This window comes from Myotis brandtii, unplaced genomic scaffold, assembly GCF_000412655.1.
Source record: "Myotis brandtii unplaced genomic scaffold, ASM41265v1 scaffold266, whole genome shotgun sequence".
Classification (NCBI taxonomy): domain Eukaryota; kingdom Metazoa; phylum Chordata; class Mammalia; order Chiroptera; family Vespertilionidae; genus Myotis; species Myotis brandtii.
Genome location: NW_005360124.1, coordinates 12,697,829 through 12,715,090, shown reverse-complemented (window position 1 = coordinate 12,715,090; position 17,262 = coordinate 12,697,829). Strand labels below are relative to the sequence as shown.

At 43.2% G+C, this 17,262-nt stretch overlaps 1 protein-coding gene across 2 annotated transcripts in view; it reads left to right on the top strand.

The window, feature by feature from the left end:
- FAM189A2 (family with sequence similarity 189, member A2) overlaps window positions 1-17,262 on the top strand; it is a 60,942-nt gene that overhangs the window by 27,131 nt on the left and 16,549 nt on the right. For both annotated transcript variants that reach the window (XM_014541299.1, XM_005868329.2), the window contains exons 3-6: window positions 3,415-3,525; window positions 10,266-10,394; window positions 12,115-12,222; window positions 12,352-12,485. In XM_014541299.1, the coding sequence (XP_014396785.1) occupies window positions 3,415-3,525; window positions 10,266-10,394; window positions 12,115-12,222; window positions 12,352-12,485 (482 nt within the window). The remainder of the gene's footprint in view (window positions 1-3,414; window positions 3,526-10,265; window positions 10,395-12,114; window positions 12,223-12,351; window positions 12,486-17,262) is intronic.

The following is a 17,262-nucleotide window of genomic DNA, read 5'->3' as shown; positions in this document are numbered from 1 at the left end:
CACACACACACACACACACACACACACACACACAAATTCACTAATCCCATTCATCTCCCAAAGGCCCCACCTCCTAATACCATCATCTTGGGGTTAGGATTTCAACATATGAATTTGGGGGGATACAAACATTCAGGCCATAGCACAGAGTTTTATTCAATTTATGAATATACTATAATCTGTTCATCCATTCTATTCTTAGATCTTTGCATTGTTTCCAAGTTTTGGTTAGTATGAATCAGTCCACTGCTGCAAACATTCTTGTGCATCTTCTTGTGGACATATACATTGATTTGTCTTGAGTATAGGGTGGTGTATGTTTAACTTCATTAGAAACTGCCAATAGTTTTCCACAGTGGTTGTATCATTTTCTAATTGCTTCTTAGGCTCTTGAACAGTCCTATTTTTAGGCTCACTTTCTTTTCCAGAAGTATATGCAGCTGTAAGAACATTTGGAGATTCTGAGGAGTAAATCCTGTTAAGTTCTGGCTTTTCTCATTGATATTGTATGATTCACTTTTCTCAGGACTGTTGAGTCAGTTCGCACTTGCCCATGGCTTTCTAGTTTCTAAAATGTTGTTGCTGTTTTCCCATTTGCTCTGTTTTTATGGATTTCTGCATTTAAAATTTTCCCTTTACTGCCATTTTAATGTGCTTCCAGGAATTAGTAGGACTAAATGCTCATGTTCAATGCATCATTTTAAAGCTATTTATTTTTTAATTACTCTATCTTCGTGTGATTACTGGAATAATTTATTAATTTAAATATGCATAGTTGAGTTTCAGTTGCATCTTGGACTTGGAGCACTAGGGAAATAAGCAAAATAAAAGTGCTGGGCAGTGGGAAAGGTCAACCTATTTAGAGAATGAAATCTTGTCTCATAAAAAACATTGAATAATACCAAGCAGTTACAGGCATAATTATTTAAGGCTATTATGTGATGGGGATTATGAGGGACTTTTAGCAGGTAGGAATAGGCAAATTGAAAATGTTGTTTCTTCTTGATAGCCTCAAGCTCCACAAATATTCTTCCCCCACCCCCACAAATATTCTTTTATTGGGTCATTTAATTGAAATCTGGAATGAACAGAAGGCACAATTGCAAAAGGTCAGATTTGAGATGAATTCCAAATACTGACTTGAAGAACATAATACCTTTTGCATCAAGCTGCCTGATATATAAGTATCATAAAATACTCACGGTTCAAGTTATTGCTGGAAGTATTCCACTGTCAGTTTGTTCTCCTGTTGTTGGATATTTGAGTTCTTTTTATTTTTTGGTCTAATATGAATAAAGCTGCTGTTAATAGCTTCTGTAAGTCCTTTTGTGGGCAGTTGCATATTTTTCTCTGGGTCTATTTCTAGGAGTGGAATTGCAGGTCATATGGTAGGTACATATATTCAGAATTTTTAAAAATTAAAATTATATTTTAGAATAGTTTTAGATTTACAGAAATTTTGTAAAGATAGTACAGAGTGGTCCTATAACCTCATACCCAGTTTCCCCTATTATTTTTTAGATCTTTACTGTTGAGAGTATTACAGATGTTCCCCCCTTTTTCAGTTTTCCCTATTATTGACACAATTAATGAACTAAAGGTACATTAGTCACAATTAATGAACCAATATTGGTACGTCATTGTCAACTAAAATGTTTACTCTCCAGGTGTCCTTAGCTTATACCTAATGTCCTTTCTCTGTCCAGGATCCCACCCAGGATGCCTTGTTACATTTCGTTGTCATGTCTGCAACCGTTTCTTAGACTTTCCTTGATTTCGATGTTCTCCGCTGTTTTGAGGAGTCCTTGTCAGGCACTTTGTAGAACGTGCCTCAGTTGAGATTGCCTGCTGTTTTTCTCATGAACAGACTGAGGTTATTATGAATGCTGGGCAGGAAGACTATAGAGGTAGAATGCCATTTTCATCATATCAGATGAAGGGTGCATACCATCAACAGGACGTATTAGTGATGTTAACCCTGGTCACCGGGTTGATATTGTGTTTGTCGGGTTTCTCCCCTTGAAAGTTACTTCCCCTTGATCCTTTTCAGCCCACATTTATGGAGTAGGGAGTTGAGGGTGGAGTATACCAATAAATTATTTGGAATTCCTCTGCATGGGAGATTTATATTTAATTCTTAAGCAATTGAAAAACAGTTTTCTAAAGCGGTGGTACATTTTATACCCGGACAGGCGATGTCTGAGTGTCCACGTGCTCCTCATTCTCACCAATACTTACTGTTGTCCGTCTTTTTTATTTTAACCATGCTTGTTGGTGTAAAGTGGTATCTCATTATAGTTTTAATTTGCATTCATGATCATTAATGATGTTGACACCTTTTCATGCTCTTATTGGCCAGTCCTGTATCTTCTTATGTCAAATACATGTTCCAGTCTTTTGCCCAGTTTTGTTTGTTTGTTTGTTTGTGTTTGTTTTAGCTAATGGTAAAGTGCCTGGGGCAGGGATGGGGAAGGGGAGGGGAAGGGGAAGGCATAGGCAGGCATGCTCCCGGGAGGGAGAGCACCTGCCCAATTTTCCCTTTGGGTTGTCTGCTTTTTATTTTGAGCTGAGGAGTAATTTGTATATTCTGGAAAAGGTTCTTTGTTCAACATATGTATGATATATTTTCTCCCAGTCTGGGGCTTGCCTGTTGACTCTTTAAATGGAGTCATTTGATGAGCTGGACTTACGATTTTAATGATGAAGTTTGGGGTCTAGCGTTGGGTGATGGACTCTCACCCATTTTACATCTGCTGCTGCTAAGCCTTAGTTATGAAGATTAGTGGTGTGCTTTCTTTTCAAAGCATCTGATGTTGCGGTAGATACAGCAGTGGTTACTGGTGCCGCTCTGTCTGACCACTGATTGGGTGAAGGGTTTGAGGGGCAACCGAGGGAAATTCCAATCTTATCAGGAGAGGCGCAGCCTGTGTCACACACAACTGCAAAATGGCTCATCTTTATTGTCACTTGTATACTACAATTTCTGGCTAGTAATGGCTCTGAGCTTCTTGATTTCCCTGGGTTCCATTTATATTCTAGAATTCTCCATTTGTCTACTTATCATTGATTCTGCAAAACTCAGGAAAAATAACAACAGCTCAAGGGGAAAATCACTATTGCTTATTACACTGTACAGATAAAAGATAGGGGCAGAACTCCCTTATCTGACAAGGGGGCGGGGGGGAATTGGGACATGGAATTGTTGAGAACATTTGAAAGGCACTGGCATTCCTGAGCACATTTTAAACATTCTAAAAAGTGGGGGGAAGTTTTTGAAACTAAAACCATGGTTCTGACTTTTTAAAAAAATATGCTTCCTCTAGGAAGAGAATGTGAGTTTGTTTTCTTCAGATAAAACCCTCTCTGAACTGAGCTGTCATCTTTTTCTAACTACCTATTTTCTTGCCATTTCAGGTCAACCTCTTCGTGCTGCTCTCTGTGGTGTGTGTCCTCTTAAATCTCGCTGGGTTTATCCTGGGCTGCCAAGGGGCCCAGTTCGTGTCCAGCGTGCCCAGGTGTGATTTGGTAAGCAGTCCCGAAACGCCACTGTGCACTGGGCTGACCCGCCTGTCTGGCTCACATTGGGTGCCAGTGTGTAGCTGGCAACATGGATGCACCAGGCAGCCTCTTAAAAGTGAAATCCAAGGTTGGTAAAAGGAAGCTGTCTGCTAATTATTTTACTCAGGTTGTCAGTTATTTTGTTCTAGGCAGGGGCCAGCCAGCAGAACCCCAAACCCCAGTAATACAGTGCATCGTTAGTTAATTGGTGGATTAGGTATCTACTGTCAGTATCTATCTGCTCTCATCTAAAGAGGAAAAATGGGTATTATCAGAATACAAGTCAGCAGGCCTTTATCCACAACCTTTGGAGGCCCGGTGTGTTTCAGATTTCAGAGTTTTCCCAGTTTTTAGAAGATAAATGTGATGTATAGACTATTTATTCTATAGCGCCCCAGTGGAATCTGGGACAGCGGCTATACTAGAAACTTTTAAGGTTTCAGAATTGAGTATAAGAGTTTGTGGAACTATACCATCTCTGAATTTTTTAATAACTTTTAATTGTGGTAAAATACACATGACATAAAATTTACCATCCTAACCACTCAGTAGTGTTACGTACATTTACACTGTTGTTCCACTAATCTCCAGACCTCTTTTCATCTTGCAAGACTGAAGCACTTTTCCCATGAAACAGTAACTCCCCGTTCTTCTTGGCCCCCACCCCCAGCCCCTGGCAGTCACCATTCTACTTTCTATGAATTTAACTACTTCAAGTACCTCATAGGAGTGGAATCATACAGTATTTTTTGATTGGCTTATTTCACTTAACACAGTAATCTTAAAGTTTATCCATATTGTACTTACTATGTGTCAGAATTTTCTTTCTTTTTAAGTGTGAATAATATTCCACTCTATGTATATGGCACGTTTTGGTTATCCACTCATTCATCGATGGATGACTTGGTTGCTTCCTCCTTTGGGCTATTGTGAATAATGTTGCTATGGAAAAAGGATGACAAATATCTGTATGAAACCCTGCCTTCAATTCTTTGGGGTCTATACCCACAAGTGAAATTGCTCGTCATCTCTGAACTTTTCAAAAGGACTTTGTAGTAACAAATGTCTCCCTGTGACATGAAGCAAAGCAAATACAAGGACTTTTTTAGAAGTTGTATTAAATCTCATCTATTTGGAACTTGGTTACCAGGCAGTCTCACCCTCTCAGGCTTTTGAAACCAGCCAGATACAAGCAAAGAAGGGCCACATCCTCCAAAGGCTGTGCTTAGTCCCTCGCAGGGAAATTCACGACCTTCCTAAACAGGAAAGCTCCTAGGGAACCACTATAAGCCTGCTGCTCCCGCTGAACAGCCCTTTGGATTTTTGTTATGTAATTATTCAATAACCTTAAGTTGTGGGGTTGCAGGCTCACAGCCTTTTCTGATTTTGAAGACCCTCTGCGATTCACTCTCATCCTTCCTGCTCCCTGCAGCCGTTCAGTCCCTATACTTGAGCCAGAGCCTGCAGGTCATTACCCAGGCTCCTGCCCTACTTCCTGTTTCTAGCTATGCTGCCTCTCTCCCTCAAATTCCCTACCCCTTACTTCCCCGTTCATCCAAGTGTCATCAGTCTTCTAAAGCCTCATTCAAAGATTTTCTCCTTCAGGAAATAGTCCCTGGCCCCCCCACAAGATCATCTTCCAGAATGTCCTAGCTGTACACTCGTAGGCATGTATTCTTTTCTTTTTGGGGATAAAGATATTCATACACGTGTCTTCTCTCTTTTTCCAGTGGGGATTTCCATGGTTTTCTATTTCCTTGGGAGTTTTCAGCAGCCTCCTAAACATTCCTTTAGATAGAGAGTTCCCAGAAAAAAAATTTTTGAACAAAGCTTAATTTTCTCATTACCAATCACACAGCAAATTAGAAGGGGAAAGCAGAGTAGATACAAGCTGGAAGTGAAAAGTCATAATATATGGAAAGACAATTGGGTAAGATTGTAGCATCTGTTACATGCCAGACACCATGCTAGAGGCTGCAGCTAGAGGCTGCAGAGAGTAGAAAGAAAAGTCAGACATCGCTTCTGACCTGGAGTTTAATCAAGAGCAAGAGGAGTAGGATTCACATGCAAATGCTTGATCCGTGTTCACGGAGGGAATGAATAGACGCCCAACTGCAGAGCAGGGTAGATGTTCAGCCATCAGTGAGACACCGTTCTAGGGGATGCAAAAGAAGGGCTTGCACCCATGGGAAGATGGGGAGGGCCACCCGAATATAGACATTTGAGATGGACCTTGAACAATGAACCAGTAGAGGGAGTGGGTAGAAACCAGGTTGGGAGGACAGTGGTGAGAAGTCAGCCTCGTGGTTCCATCACTGGTAGCTCTGGAGAAAACAGAAGCTACACTGTAGGGGTTAAGAGTACAGATGGTTGACTTTTCTGAGAAGTTTTGTGGTTCTCGACCCTGGCCCAGTAGAATAACCTGGGGGAACTTTAAAAAATACCCAAACTTGGATCCCACATCCAGAGATTCTCAGTTGCCCCGGAGTGGGAGTCTGGGCATGAGTATTTTTTAAAGCTTTTCAGTGTATGTTTAATTTGAGGCATTTTTCTCACCACAAAACCAACTCTTGTGATTGTTTCAGATGATATAATTATAAAAAAGTTGAACAATCCATTAAAATATAAGACAGAATGTAAAAAAAAAATTTGAAATCTTACTATTCAGGGATGTTACAGTGAACTGCTTGATTAACTTTATTTTGCCGTCATTCTATGCATAAAACACACAATTTTCCATCAGTGGAGACTTATAATTGTTTTTCATTAGTGAGGCTACTTGACAGATGAAGGCTTTGCGGGGAGGGAGGTGCTCTCCTTCCTCCTTCCCTCTCCACCCACACCCGCCACCCCAAGTCCATGGCAACAAGCCGGGAAGTTCCCTTTCATGTTCTCATGCCCATTGCATACATGTGTATGGGGTGGGGTTATTCAAAATGTACTTTTCAAAAATGGGATATATTGTATCTACTCGCCTGCATATTGTTTTTCTCTCACTTAAAGATATAGGAGACGGAGAGAGGAGCAGATTAGTTCACTGTTTTCTTGTCTGTGGTGGTCTGGCTTCGGCCACTAGAAGCAGTGCTGCCTGTCCCTGTGGGCTTTTCCTGAGTGGGGCAGGTTCCCAGGACAGCGGTTGTTCTGCTTGTTTTATATTTTGTTACACATATGACCATTTGATGACTTTATTCACTATTTTTTTATTTTATTTTTTTAAAAATATACTTCATTGATTTTTTTACAAAGAGGAAGGAAGAGGGATAGAGAGTTAGAAACATCGATGAGAGAGAAACATCAATCAGCTGCTTCCTGCACAGCCCCTACTGGGGATGTGCCCGCAACGAAGGCACATGCCCTTGACCGGAATCGAACCCGGGACCCTTCAGTCCGCAGGCCGACGCTCCATCCACTGAGCCAAACCAGTTACGGCATTCACTATTTTTTTAAAATTGAGGTACAATTTACAGACACTGAAATGCACAGATCTTATGTGTGCAGTTCATTGGGTTTTGATCAGTGCATACATATTCATCTTAACAAACACGCTCGTGTATACACCCCATCAGGATCCAGAACATTTATTTTAGTGCCCCAGGAAGTCCTGTGGTCTCCTCAGGCAGCCTCTACTCTCTCTTAGGCAGCCATTGCTCCAGTGTCTTCCACAGATTAGTTTTGCCTGTTCTGGAACTTACTATAAATGGAGTCATACAATATGCGCCTTTTTGTGTCTAACTTATTTTGCTCAATATGAAAAATTTTGAGATTTATCCTTTATTTTCCCAGAGCAGTATGTCACTGTATAAAAACACTACAACTTATTTTATCCACTCTCCCGTTGATGGACATTTGGGTTGTTTCCAGTTGGGAGCATTATGAACAAAGCTATTATAAATATTTTTGTCTAGTTATTTTTTTTTGTGGACCTGGTTTTATTTCTCTTGAGTAAATATATATATACACACAAACAGAGGTAGAACTGCTAGGTTATGAAATAAATGTATGTCTAACTTCATAAAAAAACTTCCTAAATAAATATTTTTAATTTAAAATATATAGCAGTTCCTGTAATAAAGGGCTTCAGCTCCCATTTCTCCAGTGGCCCTCCTCCAGCAACAAGTGTCTTTCATTTTTTGCCAGTCTCCTGGGACTGAAGTAGATCTCCTCCTTACTTTCGTTGGCAGTTCCTTAGTTGCTGAAGATGCATTGCCACTTTTTAGTCATCTTCCCAGAAGATGCTGATGTTCAGTGAGGGCTGAGAACCACAGTACTGGGTGATGGCGGGAAGGAGTAGATCTAACAGCCGGTGTCAAGGTTGAAGGATGGATGTTGTTCACTGAGGCTTGGGGAGACTTGACCAGGTTTGTGTGCAGGTCAAAGAGATTGAGGAGAAGTTAGAGTACGTTTTTAGAAACCTTGGGCAGACATGGGATTAGGAGGGGAGGTGAAGGATCAGGACCAGGGAGAACACAGAATACAAAATGCACAGTTGTCTGGAATCATTTTGCACAGAGCCTTCGGGCTTCTTGTATCAGCTGGGCACAGTCATTGATGTTCATTATTATTTGCAGAACGATTAAACTTTCAAATAGTCTTGTTTATAAAGGGATTAACCTTCATACATCTGGAAAATTTTACCATCCACACTGGCTCACCCCAAAGGTTTCTGTATATTTGAATGTCGGGTGTTGTGTGAATAATGCAGCCGTGTGTGTAGCCCACACAGGCCTGGTTTCTCTCTTAACGGAATGCCTTATATCAAGGATGGACTTGTGGGAAGGGAGTACTTGATAAAATGACACCTCGTCTTACCTGAGGGAGGCAGAATCCTTCGATAAGATCTTGAGAATTGCAGAAGTACAAGAAATAGAAATTGCACTGTGTCATGTTGGAAAAAGTGAGCTTGGGTCCTGCTTGGGGAGGAAAGGGCCTTGTGTGCATGGGCAGAGTGGAGACGCACACAGAATGTATCATCTCTGTTGGCTGCTTGTTGGTTACTACTAAACAGTGCTGCCTGCACTGAAACAGGAAGCTTCCAGCTGGAGACTTTAAAGGAGGAAGACCATTGAGAGTAATATTTACCTGCAGAATTTAATTATGGGAGAGGCGCCAAGAGACAGCCAGTGATCCTCAAGAGGAAAGGAAAGTTCCAACCCACCTAGACGTAGCCTAGAGAAATCCTGTCCGAAGAGCCACAGTGGTTTTTCCCTTCGAAGGCAAGAATCTAGGATGCATCTTCAACAATGTGATATGGAAGAAGAATTCCAATACAGACAGCTTAGTGCCTCTGTGTGTGTGTGTGTGTGTGTGTGTGTGTGTGAGGGAGGTGGGGTGTGGACTCGGGTGTGAGGGCATTGCTGAGATAATCTCTGTGGACAAACTAGGGAAGGAAAGAAACCAAATGGGAATGAATGGACAGATGATGGAGTCCATCAAGGTAACTTTGGTTGTAATCCTTTGTATCACAGGCAGCATTTACGTTAAAATCTGGGCATCAGTGTTTGATATAATAATGCACCCTTGCCATGTAGTTTAAGGACAAGGAATCCATGGAGTTCTGGAAGAGGCAAAACTAATCTATGTAGGAAAAAAAAATCAAAACCTTGGTTGCCTTTAGAAGGGTGTGGGCAGGGATTGATGGGGAAGGGGCGTACTCTCATGGTCATGTTCTCTATGTTGATAGGGTTTGGGTTACTCAGGTGTATGCATTGCTCCAAATTCCTTGAATGGTATGCTTAACATTTGTGTATGCAAATTTTGTGTGTATATAAATTTGCAAAAAAAGAAAAACTATAACCAAACCAAAAAAATGTTGTGTAATCCAGTAGTGGAATTTTTCCTTTAGCTTCCTAGTCAAGTTTTTCCCAATTTTCAAAACTACCATGAAATTTATTACTATGCCTAGAGGGTAAAAATCTTAATTCAATAAGAACAATTTTTTTTTCTGATTATTGAAGTTATCACTTCAAATAAATAAAATATTGAAGATATGAACTAAGAGATCTCTTTAAGTACACATGGTTTAGGGCTGCTGTTCACCAAAATGTACCATCTGCTTGTTATAGGCACACGGTAGACTGAGCTTCCTTGCCGTCTTGGAGTTCGGTGGGGACAAATTAGGTAAAGGGTTGAGTGTCATTGCCAAGAGAAAGATTTATGCTAGGGTTGCCAGATTTAGCAAATAAAAATACAGGACAGAACATTAATTAAATTGAAATTTAAAATAAACAGCTAATAGCTTATACTATAAACATGTCTCATGCAATATTTAGGGCATACTTATGCTAAAAAATGGTCTATTATTTTTTTCAAATTTAACTGGGTGTCTTGCATTTTATCTGACAACCCTACTTTAAGTGCCAATGTGCAATTTATCTCGTGTTCTCCATTTCTCTGGCACAGCAGTGATTAATCCTGAGATGGTAGATACTCTACCAACCTGGGTCTCTAAGTTAATTTGGTGAGCAGAGTCCCCTGATGACCTAAATGGACATGTAGCATATTCAAGAAATAACCTTGTTTGGTTAAGCCACTGGAAATTGGGGGCTGGTTGTTAGCACAGCACACCAGAGCCTGTCCTGACTGATACAGACTCTGCCTGACCCTAAACCCTGCCTTATCTCATTCTGTAGGATTGGTGCTCCATGGTGTTGCCTGTGTATTTTTTTTTATTAATAACGAAAGTATTATTCTGCCTTTCCCCCCTGAAGGTGGACTTAGGTGAAGGCAAGATTTGCTTCTGTTGTGAAGAATTTCAACCAGCCAAATGCACAGACAAAGAAAATGTCTTGAAACTCTTCCCAGTTCAGCCTTGTAGCGCGGTTCACCTTCTACTTAAGGTATTTTGAATGAATTCCATAGCCCAGCAATGAAAACACTATAGAGCCCTGAAAAAGCAAAGTTCCTTGTTACCTCCCTCAAATAGCTATGCTGCTGAAAGCTATGTGAACAACCCCTCATCGGTGACTTGGAGACAGAATTGAACATAGAAAGAGTCACATATGGTGTGTCTCTTACATTGTGTAAGGACGGCTTCCTTTGTGTTCAAGAATTATAAAATAGTAAAAAAAATGTAAAGGAGTGTGTGTGTGTGTGTGTGTGTGTGTGTGTGTGTGTATGTATATATATATACACACACACACATATACATATACATATGCATATACATATACATATGCATATACATATACACATATGATATAGCTTTTAGCAAGCCCTTTAAATTGCTTGCCCATTTGCCATTGTTCTGATGCTCCTAGGTCGGTATGAGTCTTGTGGGCTGTTGAGTGCTATCGTTCTGGGACACACACTTAGGAGAGATACTGGCCAGAAGACACAGGAGAAATTCAAGCACTTTACCTCTCGTTTCATAGGCAACAACTATAATAAGCAAAAGAGATTAAAACCAAATGATCCCAGTTGAAGACAAATACAAAATTAACCTTTATTAGGGAGTTGGATAAAAATGGTGTCCTGGCTGAAGGCCCATCAGCCCAGGGAGTGACAACATCAGTTGGTGAACTAGGAGGTGCTAGCTTTTGGATAGTCTGCCTCTCATGGCTTTCTTTAGTTAGGCCTTTGTTTGGAGTTTATTTCGGGGGGAGGAGGAATCTCCGAGCAGAGGAAGAAGCTGCCAGCTCTCTGGATTATGCAGGATGTAAAAACGGCTCCTTTCTTTGGCTTCTGGAGTTTTGGTAGCTGAGTCACCCCCAAACTTCCTGAGCCAGGACTTAGCTTAGGGAAAGCCCCACTAAGGAGCCAGGACTGTGGCAACAGAAACTTGGAATCGCCTTTGCTGCTATTCTGAGATGTGTGTTTAGAGGAGAGAAGCCCTGTTTACACTCGGGCGGCCTGCCCCCTCCCTTGTCCCAGTTGTGTGCCCTGGGCAGCTCTGCCAGTAGCTCCTGAAATAGAATCAGTGGCCACAGATGCAGCAGCAAGCTGTCCTGGCGCAAGGCTGTGGGAGGGGGAGGCTGGGAATTGATGTCACGGGAAACTCCAACTTCAGAAGAGAAACTCACTGCTTTCCTGGAGGGAATGTTTCCAGGCAGTGTCCTGATGCTTGCAGAGAGAAATAGTGCAGCATCTGGCCTTTCTGGGACAAGAAGCTTCTAAGATAAGTTTTTAAACTAAGAAGTACACACCATTGCGTGAATCATCATAATTACCAGCATTAAAAAAGTCCTCACCTGAGGATATGTTTACTGATTTTAGAGAGAGAGGAAAAGAGAGAGAGAAAGAGAGAGAGAAACATTGATTGGTTTCCTCTGGACTCATCCCTACTAGGGATAAAACCTGCAACCTAGGTACGTGCCCTGACTGGGAAATCGGACCCAGAATGTTTTGGGTGTGCGATGCTCCAACCAACTGAGCCACCTGGCTGGGCATCACTAGCATTTTGGGGGGGGCCTTTACCATGTAATTCCTTTACATGACTTTTCTAATGAGAATTATCTTACTGGGACAGGACAGTGTTATTAGTTATGGTTAAAAGTTTTTATATTGCATTCTGGTCACCTGCTTTAAAGTGCTCAGTGACGTCTCTGTTTCCTTGTCTAGAAAGTCCTTTTTGCCCTGTGTGCCCTGAACGCCCTGACCACCACCGTCTGCTTGGTGGCCGCCGCCCTGCGCTACGTCCAGATCTTTGCCGCCAGGAGGTCCTGCAGCGTAAGTCCCCGCGAGGTGGCACCGCCACTGTGATTCTGCAGAACCGCCTGGGCCTTTTCTGTGCGGGTTGCTTTTCTCCCCGAGCCTCAGGGGTGCAGGCGGCTGACTAATGCGGTGTTGCTTCATTAGGATGAATCCCAGATTTCTGCCGAGGAAGTGGAAGAACAGGGACGCATCCCAGACCCCGACGACTTCGTGCCGCCGGTGCCGCCCCCTTCCTATTTCGCCACGTTCTACTCGTGCACACCCCGGATGAACCGCAGGTGCCGTTTCTAAGCCCCCACCCAACCTGGTTCTCTGAGGGGTGCTCTTAGGTTTGAGGACTGGAGCCCTGGACGTTTCTCCTAAATCTGGGCAGATTGTGTTATTTGGGGGGATTTTAAAATTTCTTTCCTTCTCTCTCTCTCTCTCTCTCTCTCTCTCTCTCTCTCTCTCTCTCTGATAAACTGCATGAAACCAAAGAAAAGTCAGACCTTGACCTAAGGATATACTTTTTCAATTTCAATTAGCTTCCCAGGAAAACTGACACCCAGGGAGATAACAGCTGTAATTTGACATGATTGAGAGCTGCGTTGCCCTGGAAACGCGCTCAGTTAGGCCAAATTGGTGTTCATTATAACACCATCAGCAGGCCCCCAAATCATGCAGTTCTTCCCAGCCATTAAAAAATGGTGAATTATTAATTACTTCTCTCTGGTCTAGAAAACGTAGACACTAGGCTTACTATCATTTTCAAATTCTAGCTCCAAATTTGTTTCTTTTTTATTTTTATTTTATTTTTTATATATATATATTTTTAAATCCTCACCCGAGGATATTTTTCCATTGATTTTTAGGGAGAGTGGAAGAGAGAGGGAAAGACAGAGAGAAATATTGATGTGAGAGAAACACATTGGTTGCCTCTTGCACGAAACCCGACCAGGGCCGGGGTTGGGGAGGAGCCTGCAACCCAGGTATGTGCCCTTGACCTGGGAAACTTCGGTCCACAGACTGACCCTCTATCCACTGAGCCAAACCAGCTAGGCCTGATTATCTGTTTCTTAACTCTCAGGAATTGTTATTTGAAGAATGAAATGCTGCAAACCTTCCTCTGATTGTTACCAAGCGCTAGAATTGTAACTCTCTAAGAAATGACTTTATTCATTCAACAAACACTTAATCCCTTCTCTGCTGCTTACTAACTAATCACTGTGCTGGGTTATTGAGATTCAAAATGAGTGAGACCCATCCCCTCTGCATGTGGAGGAACTCACAGCCCAGGCCCTGTGGAGTGAGTGTGGTTAGGACCCAGGAAGTAGTGCTCAGAGGAGAGGACTTACGTGCACCGAGGAGGACCCTGCCCTGGGTGGGCCGCAGGGAGCTTGAAGGAAGAGTCAGGGTTGGCGTCCTGGACAAGGTGATCCTAAACTGAACTTAGAGGATAAACAAAACTATACTTAAGCTTCCAAAGAGAATCTCTGAATTCTACAGAAAGACGAATGTCTTTAGCTTGATATTCAGAGGCCCAGGAATTTTTAATTTTTAATCTCTGAGGGACAGGTGAAAGGTTGTCAAAATTGGTGCCAGGCATGGTTTTTGGAAATCCATTAACTGAACTTAGAGGATAAACAAAACTATACTTAAGCTTCCAAAGAGAATCTCTGAATTCTACAGAAAGACGAATGTCTTTAGCTTGATATTCAGAGGCCCAGGAATTTTTAATTTTTAATCTCTGAGGTACAGGTGGAAGGTTGTCAAATTTGGTGCCAGGCATGGTTTTTGGAAATCCATTTTTAAAAATATATTTTTATTGATTTTTAGAGAGGAAGGGAGAGGGATAGAGATAGAAACATCAATGATGAGAGAGAATCATTGATTGGCTGCCTCCTGCACTCCCCCTACTGGGGATCGAGCCCACAACCCAGGCATGTGCCCTTGACCGGAATCGAACCTGGGACCCTTCAGTCCACAGGCCGATGCTCCATCCACTGAGCCAAACCGGCCTGGGCGGAAATCCATTTTCTATTGCTTGGGGCAGCCATGCATGACCCTGGAACAGGTCGCCACGGGGGAGCTACCGCCAGATGCTGTTAATGCTCTGTTCCTTGTGTTGGAGTCGTACCTAAACCCCACCTTTAGGCCCCGCCTGGCCACCCCCCTAGGTGGAGGTAGAGATGACCACAGAGCCAGAGGGGGAGGCTGCTGGCGGGTCAGATGGGCTGGGGTGGCTGAGGAACTCAACGCTTGAAGCTTCAGGGGCCAAGACAGCCTCCTTAGTCTCTTAGGAAATGAGCCCAGAATTACAGGGGCCATAGAGACAGCCACAAAACCCATATTCTTTGTGCACGTTAGGACACGTTTGCTAAGAACCTTAGCCCGATCTCAGGGCTCATGGGAAGGCGGTAAACTGCCTGGCGTTTCCTGGTTTGATAGAGAAAAGCCCTTCAACAAGAAGACTGACTTCCTTGGCCCTTGAGGCCGTGGGTGAGCACTTGGTTGACCCAAGAGGAGGCAACAGACAGATTTAGTTTCCTGTAGCAGCAGAAAGGGAGAGTGACTCATGTGGGCCTGGGTTTGGGGTTGTGCCTGTGGGGCATCCCCCCTCCTCCTTTCCCCCCACTTCCCCTCTCTTCTCCTCCCTTTCTTTCCTTCCTCTCCCCAGTTCCTCCACAGTCACGGTTAGCAGGGGGGTATACGTGCATCTCTGGATTTGTCCCTCTTTAGTCCCGAGACAGCCCCTAGCCCAATGTAGGTTGGAAGAAAACAGGCAAGCTTCTCACCAAGGGCATTGCTATTCAGAATTTTCTGGAAGGAACGTGGGGAGAGGGTGTTAAAGCAAAACCGGAGAAGAAGAAGACACTGCTGGGCCTGAACCATGTACCTGGAGCCCGAGAGCACATCTCCATGGGCAAACACCCCCATTTCTGAAATTCCACCGTCTCAGCGTGCAGCCCACTGTCTTTTTTAAAATGGCTAGGTTTATTCACCTCTCTATACATACTCTTTCTGGGATATTTTTAAGTTTGACCAACTTTGCTAGATTCTCGGTATAAATCAGTTTTATAGACACTAGATGTTTAACCCCAATTGGTAACTTTTTTTTCCTTGTAAGCAGGCAGGCAGGCAAAATATTGATGAATGTTATTTAAAAATTTCCATAACCAGTGGTGTTAAGTGTTTTCACACAATAGAGGCTCCCCATTTCCTGCTGGGTATGGTGACCTCTCCGAAGAGGTTTATTTATTTAACTTCTATAAATACAACCGCTTCATGCATTGGTCTCTCCTTGAGAAAGGGCTTCTCAAGTTACTGTCATAAACAGAGGCCCGATTGCAGTCCCGGCTGCTGTCCAAGCGCCGGTTATCTACTGAGTGAATCGATTTGCCGTCCGGGAGGGGGCTGTGCCCCCCCCCCCCCCCCCCCCCCTGGGGAGTCCCCATTCTCAGAAATGGGCTGGAGCCAGGAGTCAGAAAGGAGACTCTCTAAACGACAGGGTATCCCCAAAAATGTGTCCATGCTTTAGCAGCTGATGGCTCAGTTTTGAAAAGGAGATATAGTGTAATAAACACTGACTTTATATATAATTATTCAAAGTGTAAATATACATTTTTTGTGAAACCCTATATTTTGTGAACATGGACATGGTTGTACCATGGGATGTCACCTGCTGTAGAAAATTACAGAAGTGGGTGGGAGGCAGGTGGACCTGGGCATTTCTTAAAAGTGAAGAAATATGTATGTTTTTATTGATTTCAGAGAGAGGAAGGGAGAGGGAGAGAGATAGAAACATCAGTGATGAAAATCATCGACTGGCTGCTTCCTATACACCCGCTACTAGAGACTGAGTCTACAACCCGGGCCAGGAGTCAGAAAGGAGACTCTCTAAACGACAGGGTGTCCCCAAAAATGTGTACATGCTTTAAAGGCTGATGGCTCAGTTTTGAAAAGGAGATGTAGTGTAATAAACACTGACTTTATAATTATTCAAAGTGTAAATATACATTTTTGTGACACCCTATATTTTGTCAACATGGATATGGTTGTACCATGGGATGTCACCTGCTGTAGAAAATTACAGAAGTGGGTGGGAGGCAGGTGGACCTGGGCATTTCTTAAAAGTGAAGAAATATCTATGTTTTTATTGATTTCAGAGAGAGGACGGGAGAGGGAGAGAGAGAGAAACATCAGTGATGAAAATCATCGACTGGCTGCCTCCTCTACACCCCCTACTAGAGACTGAGTCTACAACCCGGGAATCGAACCGTGACTTCCTGGTTCATAGGTCAACACTCAACTACTGAGCTACACCAGCTGGGCCATTTGCTTTCTTAATGAGATTCCAAACCCACCCTCAGGCTGACCCAGTGCTCAGCTGCTGGGCAGGGTATCCTTGCCTTGCTCCCCCCCTTTAGGGGCAGCAACGCTACCACCATGTGCCCAGGAAAAGGGCTCACACAGCTTTCCCAGTGCACAGAGGCCAATCGCGCTTTGTCAAGGGCATATCAACCCCCCTCGGATGAGTTCTTCAGGCCTATTTGTAGGATCATGTTCTGCACAATCTGTTTGGGTTTCCTGTTCACCTTCAGGGCCCAGGAGCACGAACCAGAGAAGGTTTCCTGGAGACTCTGGGATGAACTTGAAAGAGCCCAGGCTCTGGAGTCTCCTGAAGGGGTGACCCTGGGCGGCTCTTCTACCATTTCCGAGCTCCAGTCTCCTCATCCACCTTCGTGGTCCAGGGCTGCGGAGAGGCTTGTTACAAGAATATGGCCATAAAAAAAGCTTCCAAAAGTGCACAGCTTCCACTGTGCTCTGTCCCTGTTCGTTGCCCTATTTAAAACGTCCTTGGCAGGTTCCTTGCTCGTAAGAAACATTTAGCCCTTAATCTCACCTCTGCCTTATCAGGTAGCAGTTTTCTAAAGACACTCATTCTTAGTAAAAATCTGATCATCTTTCCCAGATACAACGGGTTTCATTTCAGCCACCAGGCACCGTTTCCTTTGGTGGTGGTCTCAGTCCTGCTGTGCACTGGAATCGCCCGGGGGCACCGACAGGTAGATACCC